Below are 16,310 nucleotides of genomic sequence, written 5' to 3' on the forward strand. Positions count from 1 at the left end.
ACCATAGAAAATTACAGCTCAGAAACAGACCTTTTGGCCCTTCTTGTCTGTGCCAAACCATTTTTTGCCTAGTCCCACTGACCTGCACTTGGACCATATCCCTCCACTCCCCTCTCATCCATGAACCTGTCCAAGTTTTTCTTAAATGTTAAAAGTGACCCCACATTTACCACTTTATCCGGCAGCTCATTCCACACTCCCTGCGTGAAGAAGCCCCCCGCTAATATTCCCTTTAAACTTTTCTCCTTTCACCCTTAACCCATGCCCTCTGGTTTTTTTCTCTCCAGGCCAACTTTTATACTCTATGCCCTGTCCAATAAAGGCAAGCATGCCATATGCCTTCTTCACCATCTTCTCCACCTGCGTTGCCACCTTTAAGGATCTGTGGACCTGCACACCGAGGTCTGTCTGTGTTTCTATACTCCTGATGGTTCTGCCATTTATTGTATAGCTCCCCCCACCCCACATTAGTTCTACCAAAATGCATCACTTCGCATTTATCTGGATTAAATTCCATCTGCCATTTCTCTGCCCAATTTTCCAGCCAATCTATATCTTGCTGTATTCTCTGACAATGTTCGTCACTATCCACAAGTCCAGCCATCTTTGTGTCATCTGCAAACTTACTGATTACACGAGTTACACCTTCTTCCAAATCATTTCTATATATCACAAACAGCAGAGGTCCCAGTACAGAGCCCTGCGGAACACCACTAGTCACAGACCTCCAACCGGAAAAAGACCCCTCCACTGCTACCCTCTGTCTTCTGTGGCCAAGCCAGTTCTCCACCCATCTAGCTAGCTCACCTTTTATCCCATGAGATTTAACCTTTTGCACCAACCTGCCATGAGGGACTTTTTAAAACGCTTTACTAAAATCCGTATAGACGACATCGATGGCCCTTCTCTCATCAATCGTTTTTGTCACCTCAGAAAAACTCAACCAAATTTGTGAGGTATGACCTCCCTTTTACAAAACCATGCTGTCTATCGCTAATGAGATTATTCCATTCTAAATGTGCATACATCCTATCTCTAAGAATCCTGTCCAACAATTTCCCTACCACGGACGTCAATCTCACCGGCCTATAATTACCTGGGTTATCCTTGCTACCCTTCTTAAATAATGGGACCACGTTGGCTATCCTCCAATCCTCAGGGACCTCACCTGTGTCCAATGAAGAGACAAAGATTTCTGTTAGAGGCCCAGCAATTTCATCTCTTGTCTCACTGTGCAATCTAGGATAGATTGATAAGGTGTCTCATAAAAGGTTGCTGCAGAAGGTTAGGGTGCACGGAGTTGGAGGTAAGGTGTTAGCGTGGATAGAGGATTGATTGTCTAATAGGAAGCAGAGAGTTGGAATCAATGGGTGCTATTCTGATTGGCAGTTGGTGACTAGTGGAGTGCCGCAGGGATCGGTGCTGGGGCCTCAACTATTTACCATTTATATAGATGATCTGGAGGAGGGCGCTGAGCGTAGGGTGACGAAATTTGCTGATGACACGAAGGTGAGTGGAAAAGCAAATTGCGTGGACGGTGTGGAAAGTCTACAGAGGGATCTGGATAGGCTGAGCGAGTGGGCAAGGACCTAGCAGATGGAGTATAATGTTAGCAAGTGTGAGGTTATCCACTTTAGCAGAAATAATAGTAAGAGGGATTATTATTTAAAAGGCAAAAAGCTGAAGCATGCAACGGAGCAGAGGGACCTGGGGGTCCTTGTGCATGAGTTGCAAAAAACCCAGTCTGCAGGTGCAGCAGATGATCAAGAAGGCGAATGGGATGCTGGCCTTTATAGCGAGGGGGATTGAATATAAAAGCAGGGAGGTCTTGCTGCAACTGTACAGGGCACTGGTGAGGCCGCAGCTGGAGTACTGTGTGCAGTTTTGGTCGCCGCACTTGCGCAAGGATATTTTGGCCTTGGAGGGAGTGCAGAGGAGGTTCACTAGGCTGATACTGGAGATGAGGGGGTTGGACTATGAAGAGAGACTAAATGGACTGGGTTTGTACTCGTTGGAGTTTAGAAGGTTGAGGGGGGATCTTATAGAGACGTATAAGATAATGAAGGGGATGGATAGGGTAGAGGTAGAGAGATTCTTCCCACTTAGAAAGGATAGCAGGACTAGAGGGCACAGCCTCAAAATAAGTCGGGGGGGGGAGGTGCAGTTTAGATCAGAGTTGAGGAGGAACTTCTTCACTCAAAGGGTGGTGAATCTCTGGAATTCTCTGCCTGTTGAAGTGGTGGAGGCTACCTTGCTAAATATATTTAAGTCACAGGTAGATAGGTTTTTAATAGACAAGGGAATTAAGGGTTATGGGGGGAAAGCGGAACTGATCCACTTGAGATCAGCCATGATCTTATTGAATGGCGGGGCAGGCTCGAAGGGCTAGATGGCCTACTCCTGCTCCTATTTCTCATATTCTTATGTATGTTGCCTTCCTGGTGTCAGGGTCAAGGACATCTCTGTGTGATTGCAGGACATTCTTAAGGGGGAGGGTGAGCAGCCAGATGTTGTTATACATGCTGGCGCCAACGACATAGATGGGAAAAGGGATGAGGTCCTGAAGTGTGAATATAGGGAGTTAGGCAGAAGGCTAAAGTGCAGGACCTCGAAGATAGTAATTTCTGGAGTACTGCCAGTGCCACATGCTAGACAGAGTAGGAATAAGAAGATTAGGCAGATTAGTGCATGGCTTGAGAGCTAGTGCGGGGGCAGCAATTTAGATTTTTGGATCACTGGGATCTTATCTGGGGAAGGGGTGACTTGTTCAAGAGGGACAGGTTACACCTGAACTGGAGGGGACTAACATCCTGGTGGGGAGATTTGCCAGAGCCACTCGAGAGGGTTTAAACTAGTTTGGCAGGGGGGTGGGATCCAAAGCAGTAGGGACACAGAAGAGAATTTGTGAGGATAGCACAGAAGTTAAAACGAGCACATTGAGTAGTAAAAACGGTATCAGCAATCCTAGTACCAAACAGATCAGGCAAAAGCAAAACAGAGAGCAAGAGAAGTCCAGATTAAATTGCATTTCTTTCAATGCAAGAGGCCTGATGGGCAAGGCAGATGAACTCAGGGCATGGATAGGTATATGGGACTGGGATATTATAGCAATTGCTGAAACATGGATAAGGGAGGAACAGGACTGGCAGCTCAATGTTCCAGGTACAGATGCTGTAGAAAGATAGAACAGGAGCCAAGAGAGGACAGGGAGTTGCATGCACATTTGATTAGGGAAAACATCATGGCAATACCGAGAAGGCATATATCTGTGGGTTCAGTCACTGAGACTATGTGGGTAGAACTGAGAAATAAGAAGGGGGAAATCACTTTGATAGAGTTGTACTATAGGCCCCCAAATAGTCGGTGGGAAATTGAGGGGCAAATATGTAAAGAGATTACAGATAGCTCCAAGAAAAATAGGGTGGCAATAGTAAGGGAATTTACTGGGACAGTCATAGTAGTAGAAGGTTGGATGGAGAGAAATTTGTTGAGTGTATTCAGGAGGAATTTCTCATTCAGTATGTGGATGGTCCAACCAGAGAGGGAGCAAAACTTGACCTCCTCTTGGGAAATAAGGCGGGGCAAGTTTCGGAAATGTTAGTGAGGGATCACTTTGGGACCAGTGATCATAATTCCATGTGGGGAATGATAGGTTGGCCCAAAACTTAAAATTCTAAATTGGGGCAAGGCCAATTTTGATGGTATCAGGCAGGAACTTTCAAAAGTGAATTGGGGAAGTCTGTGGGAGCGCAAAGGGACATCTGGTAAGTGGAAGGCTTTTAAAAGTTTGTTAACCAGGTGCAGGGAAAGCACATTTCTCTTAGTGAAGGGCAAGGCTGAAGAAGAAGTAGGGAATCCTGGATGACTTGGGATATTGAGGCCCGGTCAGGAAGAAGGAGGAAGCAGATGACATAGGCAGCTGGGATCAAGTGAACCCCTTGAAGAGTATGGGGGATGTAGGAGTAGAGTTGAGAGAAATCAGGAGGGCAAAAGGGGACACGAGATTGTTTTGACAGATAAGGCAAAGGAGAATCCAAAGAGCTTCTACCAATACATAATGTGCAAAAGAGCAACAAGGGAGAGAGTAGGATCTCTTAAGGATCAATAAGGTTATCTGTGTGTGGATCCATGACATGGGTGAGATCCTAAATGAATGTTTCTCATCAGTATTTACTGTTGAGAAAAGCATGGTAGTTAGGGAACTTGGAGAAATAAATAGTGATGTCTTGAGGAGTGTAAATATTACAAAGAGGTGCTGAAAGTCTTAAAGCGTATCAAGATAGATAAATCCCCAGGACGTCGTGGGAGGCAATTGCGGGTCACCCAGCAGAGATATTTGAATCATCGATAGTCATGGGTGAGGTGTCTGAAGATTGGAGGGTGGCAACTGTTGTGCTTTTGTTTAAAAAGGGCTGCAGGGAAAAACCTGGGAACTACAGGCCAGTGACCCTTTGGTCTGTGGTGGGTAAATTGTTGGAAGGTATTTTGAGAGACAGGATCTACAGACATTTAGAGACACAGTGACTGATTAGGGACAATCAGCATGGCTTTGAGAGCGGAAAATCATATCTCACAAATTTGATTGAGTTTTTTGAAGGGGTAACCAAGAAGGTAGATGAGGGCACTGCAGTTGATGTTGTCTGCATGGACTTTGGCAAGGCCTTTGACAACGTAACACATGGTAAGTTGTTGCGTAATGTTAAATCTCACGGGATCCAGGGTGAGGTATTAAATGGATACAAAATTGGCTCCTTAACAGAAGCCAAAGGTTGGTTGTAGAAAGTTGTTTTTCAACTGGAGGCCTGTGACCAGTGGTGTGCCACAGGGATCTGTGCTGGGTCCACTCTTATTTGTCATTTATATTAATGATTTGAATGAGAATATAGGAGGCGTGTTTAGTAAGTTTGCAGATGATACCAAGATTGGTGGCATAGTGGACAGTGAAGAAAGTTATCTCCGATTGCAACATATCTTGATCAGTTGGGCCAGAGGGTTGATGAATGGCAGATGGATAATTGCAAGGTGATGTATTTTGGTAGATTGAACAAGGGCAGGACTTACTGTGTCCATTGTAGGGCATTAGGAAGAGTTATAGAACAAAGAGATCGAGCGGTACAGGTTCATAGCTCCTTGAAAGTGGAGTCACAGGTGGACAGAGTGGTGAAGAAAGCATTCAGCATGCTTGGTTTCATTGGTCAGAACATTGAATACAGGAGTTGGGACGTATGGTTGAAGTTGTACAAGACATTGGTAAGGCCACACTTGGAATACTGTGTACAGTTCTGGTCATCCAATTATAGAAAGGATATTATTAGACTAGAAAGAGTGCTGAAAAGAGTTACTAGGATACTACCAGAATTTGATGGTTTGAGTTATAAGGAGAGACTGGATAGACTGGGATTTTTTTCTCTCGGTGTAGAAGGCTGAGGGGTGATCTTTTGGAGGTCTATAAAATAATGAGGGGCATAGATCAGCTAGATAGTCATTATCTTTCCCTAAAGGTAGGGGAGTCTAAAATTAGAGGGCATAGATTTAAGGTGAGAAGGGAGAGATGTGTCCAGAGGGGCAATTTTTTCACAGAGTGTGCTGAGTGTCTGGAACAAGCTGCCAGAGATAGTAGATTTGGGTACAAATTTTTGTCTTTTAAAAAGAATTTAGACAGTTACATCGGTAAGATGGGTGTAGAGGGATATGGGTCAAATGGAGGCAATTGGGATTAGTTTTGGGGTTAAAAAAAGGCGGCATGGACAAGTTGGGCCGAAGGGTCTGTTTCCATGCTGTAAACCCCTATGACTCGATGTCCTTAACCCCATTTTCTTTAAGGCTTCTTAAATCCTAACTTTTCAACCAAGGTTTTTCTGAACTCTCCTTACATTTCACCCTAATTCACAATTTTCCCTCTGTAGAGCTCCAAGCATATTTTATGTAAAATGTAACATGTTACTGCCTCTGAACTGCAACCAAAAACTTGCTTGTAATCTGGAAAGTTTCTTGAGCAAAAAGAAACTTGGCCTGAGTGACCATCATCTCTGTTTCGTTATCATGTTAGCCTGTCTGAATTTGTGACAGGTAACGTTAAACACAGCATACCTTGACAGCTGAATAATGTGTCATGCATTAAATGACATTTACACTCTTGTCAATCTAATCTAATTTTACAGTGAGCAATTTCATTTGGGACATTTTATTACTTTTTTTTCTCAACAGATCGAGATGAGGAAGAGAATGACAGAGATCGAAAGGATGACAGAGGGGAAGGAACAAGGAGATCCAGAGAAAATACTTCTAAAGAGAAGGTGCATACTCAGTTTATGATTGGTGTTGTCAGTAGGAATTTGATGAAATAGGCAGTTAATTTTTCAGCACATGAACTAAGAAAAACATCTTCCAGGGCTATTATAAATTTTGTCCATTTAAACTTGGATTGTGTTGAGAGAAAGTATTTTGAACTCTTCATAGTTTTGGCTGATAAATTTGTGCCACTGTTGCCTGTGTGCTAGGGGAAGTAATGATGATTTGACAAATAGCAAATGGATTATTATAAACTATTGTACTAGTTTAAGAGTAGGTTACAGACAGAGATGTGAGAAAACTGAAACTCCTGTTCCCTTCCCTTACGTCTGTGATCAGTGTGTTTTTGAAAAGGAAGAGGTATATATTTTTAACCTCTGAGTACAAGGACAATATGATGAACCAGCAACAAGCTTCTGTGGGCTCAGATAAAGGGAATTGATTATTCATGCATTCATCCAGAAAACCTAATGCTATGTCACTCACCCACTTTCATGCACAAGCACTTCCCCACACACATTCTCTCTCTCTCTCTCTATCTCAAAGCAAATATGGTTAAAGAGAATAGAGCACTTCTACAAGCTCTAAACAAAGAGATAGTTGGTAATTCAATTGATTGACTCATCTCGGAAAAGACATGCATTTTTTTGTGTAGGTAGGTGAATTCAGTAGCTGAAATTGTATCCTAGGGGTTGTTGCAAGGGATAGACTTTCCTCAGGTCATGGAGTTAGTTACTTGTTAATCCTGTTAACAGGAGGTGAGATTGCTATATTCATGACCTTGGAAAGGAACCATCTTGGAGATCTTACAAAGTGTCAGTCTCCAGTTCTTAAATTATAGGCGTTGTTACACTTTCTGCTGCAGTTGTTTCTGCAGCTGTTTGTAGAAAGCACTTCAAGATTTACATAGGCAGACCAACATGATTGTCTTACCATATAGCTTCTCACAGTTCCACTTTCCAAATATAATGTTGGGTTTGCAACACTAACTGTCCTGTTTTTAGAAACGCACTGCATTAGAGACCCTTTGGCTCATCAAGTCTCCATCAACACATGAGAAATACCTGAACTCCCACCTAATCCCATTTACCAGCAATTGGCCCATAACTTTGAACTTTGACATGCCAAGTGCTCATCCAGGTACTTTTTAAAGGATGTGAGGCAACCCACCTCTATCACTCTCCCAGGCAGCACGTTCCAGACTGTCATCACCCTTTTGGGTAGAAACGTTTTTCCTCACATCCCTCCTAAATCTCCTGTCCCTCAACTTGAACCTGTGTCTCCTCATGACTGACCCTTCAACTAAGGTGAACAGCTGTCTCCTAACCACTCTGTCAATGCCCCTCATAATCAGGTCACCCATTCAATCTCCTCTGCTCAAACAAAAACAACCCAAGTCTATCCAACCTCTCTCCATAATTTAAATACCCCATTCAAGGCAGCATCCTGATAAATCTCCTCTGCACCCTCTCCAATGCAATCACATCCTTCTGATAATGTGGTGACCAGAACTGCAAACAATACTCTATTGTAGCCTCACCAAAGTTTTTCAATTCCAATTTGACCTCTGTGCTTTTGCTTTGTTTCATATAGGCAAGTGTCCCATATGCCTTTTTCACCACCATACAAACATGCCCTTCTGCCTTATGAGATCAATAGACAAAAGATGCCAAGGTCCCTTTTGTTCCACAGAACTTCCTAGTGTCATTGCCATTCATTGAATACTTCCTTGTCAAATTATTCCTTCCAAAGCGTCTCGCTTCTCACTTCTCAGTGTTAAATTCCATTTGCTACCTATCTGCCCATTTGACTATCCTGCCTATTACTTTCTGTATCCCAAGGCACTCAACCTCACTGTTAACCACCTGGTCAATTTTTTTTGTCATCCACAAATTTAGCAGTCCTACCCTCCCACATAGTCATCTATGTTGTTTATATTAAATGGCAAATAATACAATCCAACAATGATCCCTATGGTATGCCACTGAACACTGGCTTCAGTCATCAGTCTCCTACAACTAGCCAATTTTGAATCCACCTTATCAAATCCCCCATGTGCATTTGCCATCTTTATAAATCTGTCATGTGAGATCTTGTCAAGGTTTTGTTGAAATCCAAATAAATTATATCAGCTGCACCTCATCTTACATACCTGGTCACCACTTCAAAAAATTCAATCAAGTTTCAGGCATGACCTCCCTCTGTCAAAGCAATGCTGACTATCTCTATCAAACCTGGTCTGTACTGCACTAATGCTTCACTGGTCTATAGTTTCCCAGCTAAGTAGCAGAACCACATTGGCTATTCTCCCATGCCCTGCTATCTCCCCCTTGGTCATAGAGGAATTAAAAATTTGGGTCAGAGCCCAATCTCTCTCCTTGCCTCCCAAAGCAACCTGGGACATGATTCATCTGGACCGAGACATTTGTCCACTTTTAAGCCTGTCAATACTTCCAGTAGCTTCACATTCCCTCTGTCAATTTGCTCAAAAACCTCTCTGTTTATCCCTGATTTCCATACCATCATCCTCATTCTCTTGGCTGAAGATAGATGTGAAATATTTGTTCAACACACTACCAGCGTTCTGTGGCTCCAGCCACATGTTGCCCCCTTGGTCCCCAGTGGACACTAGACTTTCCCTAGTTAATCTCTTCCTATAAATTTATAGAATATCTTGGGATTTTCCCTACTTTTACAAGCCAGAGAATTCTCATTCCCTCGATGCTCTCCTAATTGCTTGATCTTGATCTCTACTCTTTGTGTACTGCACTAATGCCTCCGCTGATTTGCTTTTCTTGTACCTGCTAAAAGCCTCTCTCTTCTTTCTCGTTGTATCCTGAATGTCTCTGGTCACCAATGGTTCTCTGGGCTTGTTTCTCCTTCTCATCATCCTAGAGGGGATATGCTGGGCTTGTACTCTCCTCATTTCCCTTTTAAATACCTCCCACTGCCTTCTGTCAATTTCCCCACAAGTAGCTGTTTCCAATCTACTTTGGCCAATTCCTGCTTTATTTTACTAAAATCTGCAATCTCCCAATGCCAAACTTTTTTTTGCAATTTTTCTACTTCTTTGCCCAAACTAGCTTAAATTGTACCATGTTGTGGTCACTCTCACTAAAAGCCAGGAAATGTCTTTCTGGACAATTTCAGAAGCTGGGTTGTGACACTCTAGTCTGAAATATTTTCTTTCGTCCTTTTGCGACAGTGTGATAGTTTTTGAATCCACAGAGAGGTGGCAAATGATATATTTTGCAGCCCATCCTTGTCCATTTTAAAAAGAAGTTAATTCCAGAAAATTCCACAGTAAAGTGAAGCTTATTTTACAATTTAAGAATATGACATGTCTTTACTACACGTGACAATGTGATCGTTCCACTGGTATACCATTACCAGTATACCGAATAGCCTCAGTCACAACACAGGCAAAGTGTTTGTAACAGCATCAGGAGAGATGGGAAACCCTGAGTGCCTAAAATCATTCTTGTTTTGGAAAGAAAGGAGTGCATGCAACTCTTGGCCCTTTAGAGAGTATAGTCAGTTTGAATAACAGCAGCGGGCATTTATGGGTTGAAATAAAGATAATTTATGCATGCAATCATCCACAAAATCTAAACACTGTCAGCCAGCAATCTCTAGTGTGCTTTCTCTCTCTGTGTCAATCTCTCTCTCTCTCTCTCTCTCTCATTCTGTCACTCTCTGTCTCTCTCACTCTCTCTTATCTATCTCTTGCTCTGTCTCTCTCTCTCTTTCTTGCTGTGTGTCTTTCTCTCTCTCTCGCTCTCTCAGTCTCTCCCTCTCTTGCTGTGTCCCCGTCTCTCGCCCCCTTGCTCTCGTGCGCACGCACATGTGCACAGACTTGAGAGGAACTAAATAAAGTTAGCTAGAAAAGTGCACTTTTACAGATTTAAACAAAGCAATACTTAATAGAGACAGAGAATGCTGGAGAAACTGCATCTGTGGAGAGAGAATAGAGTCCAAGTTTCGAATCACGTTGACCCTTTTCAATAGTTAATAGTCCATGTTCATTGAAGGTGAACAGTCATATCAGGCCCAGTAAAGAAAAGTGCCATCTGCAGTCTTGAATTGAAATTTAGATAAGAACATAAGAAGTAGGAGCAGGAGTCGGCCATCTATCCCTTTGAGCCTGCCCTGCCATTCAGTAAGATCATGGCTGATCTGAAGTGGATCAGTTCCACTTACCCGCCTGCTCCCCATAACCCTTAATTCCCTTATCGATCAGAAATCTATCTACCCGTCACTTAAATATATTCAACGAGGTAGCCTCCACCACTTCAATGGGCAGAGAATTCCAGAGATTCACCACCCTCTGAGAGAAGTTGTTCTTCCTCAACTCTGTTCTAAACTGAATCCCCCCATTTTGAGGCTGTGCCCTTTCGTTCTGGTTTCCTTTCTAAGTGGAAAGAATCTCTCTACCTCTATCCTATCTAGACCCTTCATTATCTTTTATGTCTCTATAAGATCCTTCTAAACTCCAACAAGTACAGGCCCAATCTACTCAACCTCTCCTCATAAGCTGACCTCCTCATCTCTGGTATCAGCCTGGTGAACCTTCTCTGTACTCCCTCCAAGGCCAATATATCCTTTCACAAATAAGGGGACCAAAATTGCACACAGTACTCTAGTTGCGGCCTCACCAGTGTCCTGTACAGTTGTAGCAAGACTGCCCTGCTTTTATATTCTATTCCCCTCGCTATAAAAGCCAGCATTCCATTCGCCTTCTTGATCACCTGCTGCACCTGCAAACTGAATTTTTGCGATTCATGCACAAGGACCCCCAGGTCCCCTTGCACAGTAACATGTTGTAATTTTTCACCCTTTAAATAATATTCCATTTTACTATTATTTCTTCCAAAGTGGATAACCTCACATTTGCCAACGTTATACTCCATCTGCCAGATCCTCACCCACTCAGCCTATCCAAATCTCTGTGCAGACTTTCTGTGTCCTCCACGCAATTTGCTTTCCCACTCATCTTCGTGTCATCAGCAAACTTCGTTACCCTACACTCAGTCCCCTCCTCCAGATCATCTGTGTATACGGTAAACAGTTGAGGCCCCAGCCCTGATCCCTGCGGCACGCCACTCATCACCAATTGCCAACCAGAAAAGCAGTAAAACGTCTGACAACACCAGGTTTAAGTCCAACCAATTTATTTGATAGTGAACTCACAAGCTTTCAGGGTTTGCCCTTCGTCAGGTAAATGGAGTGTTCTGGCCTCAGACAGAGCATATAACAGCACAGACAGTTTACAGATTACTGATTAGAATGTGAATCTTTACACCTAACCTGCTGTTCAAGTCTTAAAGATGCCAACAATGTGAGTGGAAAGAGCATTATGCATAGGTTAAAGAGATGTGTATTGTCTCCAGACAGTACAGTAAGTGAGGTTTTGCAAACCCAGGCAAGTTGAGGGGGTTATACTGCGACATGAACCCAGGATCTCGGTTGAGGCTGTCCTTGTGTGTGCGAACTTGGCTATCAGTCTCTGCTCAGCGACTCTGCGCTGTCGTGTGTCGTGAAGGCCGCCTTGGAGAATGCTTACCCGAAGGTCAGAGGCTGAATGCCTGTGACCGCTGAAGTGTTCGCCAACAGGAAGGGAACGGTCTTACTGTGTTTACCCCAGTCCAACGCCAGCATCTCCACATCATAACCAGAAAAGCACCCATTTATTCCAACTCTCTGCTTCCTGTTAGATAGCCAATCCTCAATCCACGCTAACACTTTACCCCCAACTCCGTGTACCCTAATCTTCTGCAGCAACCTTTTGTGAGGCACCTTATCAAACGCCTTCTGGAAATCTGAAAACACCACATCCTCTCTGTTCCTCTGTTCCTCTCTGTCTACCGCACTGGTCACATCTTCATAAAAATCCAGTAAATTCGTCAAACGCGACTTCCCCTTCATGAATCCATGCTGCGTCTGCTTGATCGAACCGTTCCTTTCCAGGTGTCCTGCTATTTCTTCTTCAATGATAGATTCCAACATTTTGCCAACTATGAACATTAAGCTAACCAGCCTATAGTTACCCGCCTTTTGTCTACTTCCTTTTTCAAACAGTGGCATAACAGTAGCTGTTTTCCAATCAGCTGGCACTTCCCCAGAGTCCAGCGAATTTTGATAAATAACTACTAACGCATCTGCTTTTACTTCTGCCATTTCCTTCAGTACCCTGGGATGCATTCCATCTGGGCCCAGGGACTTGTCTACCTTCAGTTCCATTAGTCTACCAAGCACTACCTCTTTAGTAAAAGTAATTGTATTAAGGACCTCACCTACCAACCCTCAATCGTTAATATCCGGTAAGCTATTTGTGTCCTCCACTGAAGACTGACACAAAAAACTTATTAAAGTCTCAGCCATTTCCTCGTTACCCACCGTTAAATCCCCACTCTCGTCCTCCAAGGGTCCAACATTCACTCTAGCCACTCTCTTCCTTTTTATATATTTGTAAAAACTTTTACTACCATTTTTTATATTTTAAGCTAGTTTAGTTTCATAATCTATCTTTCCCTTCTTTATCGCTGTATTTGTAGTTCTTTGTTTTTTTTAAGCTTTCCCAATCCTCTAATTTTGGTCACTCTGTACGCATCGGTTTTAATTTAATAGTCTCTTTTTATTTCCTTCGTTATCCATGGCTAGTTATCCCTTTTCTTACAGTCCTCCTTTATCACCAGAATGAGGTCAAAAGGATAGATCACAAAATTTGGATTGTTGCAGCGTTCCCTCAGAGGTTCTGTGTTAGGCACTTGTGGTTTTCTTATCAAGATGCCTAATTTCTCTGAAGGTGGATTTGGACTTGGGGGTCAGGCTAGAAAGCGTTTGACATTTTACAACTGCCTGTTGGAGGCAAAGATGTTGCTGTCTTTTATTGCTGCTGCTTTGCAGCTTTCAGTTTTCCATATTTGATCTTTCTGTTGGTGCACAAATAGCAAAACCTCAGTCTGGAGGTGCAGCATGTGATCAAGAAGGCGAATGTTGGCCTTTATAGCGAGGGGGATAGAATATAAAAGCAGGGAGGTCTTGCTGCAACTGTACAAGGCACTGGTGAGGCTGCAACTGGAGTACTGTGTGCAGTTTTGGTCCCCTTATTTGCAAAAGGATATATTGGCCTTGGAGGGAGTATAGAGAAGGTTCACCAGGCTGATACTGGAGATGAGGGGGTTAGCTTATGAAGAGAGATTAAATAGACTGAGCCTGTACTCGTTAAGAGTTTAGAAGGCTGGGGGGGGTGGAATCTTATAGAGACTTACAAGATAATGAAGGGGCTAGAGGTAGAGAGATTCTTTCCACTTAGAAAGTGGAAGGCCAGTACACTTGGTGTACTGGCCTTCATTAATCGAGGGATTGAGCTTAGGAGTCGGGAGGTAATGCTGGAACTTTATAAGACCCTTGTCAGGCCTCGTTTGGAGTATTGTGCGCAGTTCTGGTAGCCTCACTATAGGAAAGACGTAGAAGCTATTGAAAGGGTACAGAGGAGATTTACAAGGATGTTGCCTGGACTGGGAGGCATGCCTTATGAAGTTAGGTTGAGGGAGCTGGGTCTCTTTTCCCTGGAGAGACGAAGGTTGAGAGGCGACCTGATAGAAGTTTATAAAATGTTGAGAGGAATAGATAGGGTGGATTCTCAGAGGCTATTTCCCCGGGTTGAAATGGTCGCTACGAGAGGACACAGGTTTAAGGTGCGGGGAGGAAAGTACAGAAGTGATGTTAGGGGTAAGTTTTTCACTCAGAGGGTGGTGAGTGAATGGAATCGGCTGCCGTCAGTGCTGGTGGAGGCGAACTCGCTGGGGTCTTTTAAAAGACTTCTGGATGAGTATATGAGGTTTAATGGGATTGGGGGTTATAGATAGGCCTATAGATTGGTAGGTGTTGATGTGATCGGCGCAACTCGTGGGCCGAAGGGCCTGTTTGTGCTGTTATGTTCTATGTTCTAGAAAGGAAACCAGAACTAGAGGGCATAGCCTCAAAATAAGGGGGTGGGGGGGAGCAGTTTAGAACGGACTTGAGGAGGAACTTCTTCACTCAAAGGATGGTGAATCTCTGGAATTCTCTGCCCATTGAAGTGGTGGAGGCTACCTCGTTGAACATATTTAAGTCACGGGTAGATGGATTTCTGATAGACAGGGAAATTAAGGGTTATGGGGAGAAAGCGGGAAAGTGGAACTGATCCACGTCAGATCAGCCATGATCTTATTGAATGGCGGGGCAGGCTTGAAGGGCTAGATGGCCTACTCCCGCTCCTATTTCTGGTGTTCTTATATTCTCGGTCTTCAAGTAATAAATACGTTATCTCAACCTGTTATCAGTCACATACTGAATATATAGTGCATCCAAAATGCTTTGGAAGTATGAAGCCATTAAACACAATCGGGCGTTGGTTAATAACAATAAGGGATAGCCTTTCTTGGTAACTGATCTCTTCAGCTTCCGCTTGTTGAATTGTCAACTTGGAGATGTGGAGTCTGGAAATCCATTGATTCTCAGTTTGGAATAAACTCCAAACAGTGGCATGTATGAATTGCACACACAGCTGCTGTCAGGCGGAGACCCCCACCCACAGTTATTCAATCAAGAACTTTCTAACGGCTTGAGGCAGAAATTGACAAAAAAAAGTATCAAGTAACCTTGTTAGCCATCTTCAACAATCTTGTCAGTGTCCTTTTATTAGAAGCGAAAGACAGTCCTGATTAATTATGTGCCAACACAGCCTATGTTTGAAGTTATAAGCAGAATGGACCTTCAATGCAGGACACAAATAAGCATATTTTTCAGCATCTTTGATCGCATATTAAATCTAACTGCACTTGTCTTGATTTTTCAAGGAAAAGAAACAGCTGTTCACACACAACAAGGACCTTCTTCTTGCCTTTGTTTATTTTGATCAAAGTTACTGTGGTTTTCTGCTTGAGAAAGATCTTGAAGAAATCATCTACACTCTTGGACTACATCTTTCACGTGCACAGGTACAATACCTTTTCCATTTATTATGCAGTGAATTTACAATATTGTTACGACCCTGTTACAGGCCATTAACATTTAAAAATAAACCAACACCTTATTTTAACCAATAGAACTTTGTCACAAGAGTTCACTTCTTTCTTAAACAAAACAAACTTTATTGCATGTGAAAGACATGCAGTTCTTCCCCAAGAATCTTCTTGTATGTCACATTAATCTTAGTTATTTACTTCTGTAGGAAGTATAAATGTGCCCTAGTCCTCTGGAGAATTCTCCTCAGCTTCATCTATTCTCAGAGGTAAAACTTTAAATTATGTCCTGTCTTGGCTATGGATGCCTCAATCCCTTGTTCTAGTTACTTCTAAGCTCAGCTGATTATTTTACTTTACATGAGGCACTGTGAAGTTGGATTTTCCCATGCACGTCAAACTACGTAATCTTCCAGCTTCTGTTCCTTCTCAAGATAGAAACTGAGATTAAGCTTCACCCACCTTCCCATGTTAACTGTTATTTCAATTGGTAGTCTTCTCGGTAAGCTGCAACTGACTCTCATGGCACACACTCCGATAAATTGAAACCAGAGAAACCTTAAGCACCATCCATTTCAATGATGAGTCGCTGTCCATAAACTGACCTTTAAATTCATTATCCCCATTCACAATTTCTTCTTTGACTTAATAAAATAAATGGGTTTTGCAACCTTTTAGGGTTCACTCTATGCTTTTAAACTAATTTAGCTCTAATTTTCGAATGGCAAACATCTCTCTAGGCTGCACTTATTTGCAAGCATTGTAGACATTGTATAGAACCATAGAAAAGTTAAATTACAGAAGGAAGTCATTCAGCACATCTTGTCCTTGCCAACCCAAGGACACCTAGGGGACCTTTCTACTCCCACCTTCCTGCACCTGGCCCATCACCCTGTTGCTTACAGCACTTAAATCTGCTTCGTACATCTCTTCTAAAACTTGCCCTCGCACCTTGAACTTATGCCCCCTGGTAATTGACTCTTCCACCCTGGGAAAAAGCTTCTGACTATC

The 16,310-nt window shown here is 43.0% G+C and overlaps 1 protein-coding gene across 1 annotated transcript in view; it reads left to right on the forward strand.

The window, feature by feature from the left end:
- ccar1 (cell division cycle and apoptosis regulator 1) overlaps window positions 1-16,310 on the forward strand; it is a 156,413-nt gene that overhangs the window by 121,955 nt on the left and 18,148 nt on the right. Inside the window, exons 20-21 of the mRNA XM_080205362.1 lie at window positions 6,208-6,296; window positions 15,135-15,275. Of these exons, the coding sequence (XP_080061488.1) occupies window positions 6,208-6,296; window positions 15,135-15,275 (230 nt within the window). The remainder of the gene's footprint in view (window positions 1-6,207; window positions 6,297-15,134; window positions 15,276-16,310) is intronic.

This window comes from Carcharhinus amblyrhynchos, chromosome 17 (genome assembly GCF_965287045.1).
Source record: "Carcharhinus amblyrhynchos chromosome 17, sCarAmb.v2.hapA, whole genome shotgun sequence".
NCBI classification, from domain to species: domain Eukaryota; kingdom Metazoa; phylum Chordata; class Chondrichthyes; order Carcharhiniformes; family Carcharhinidae; genus Carcharhinus; species Carcharhinus amblyrhynchos.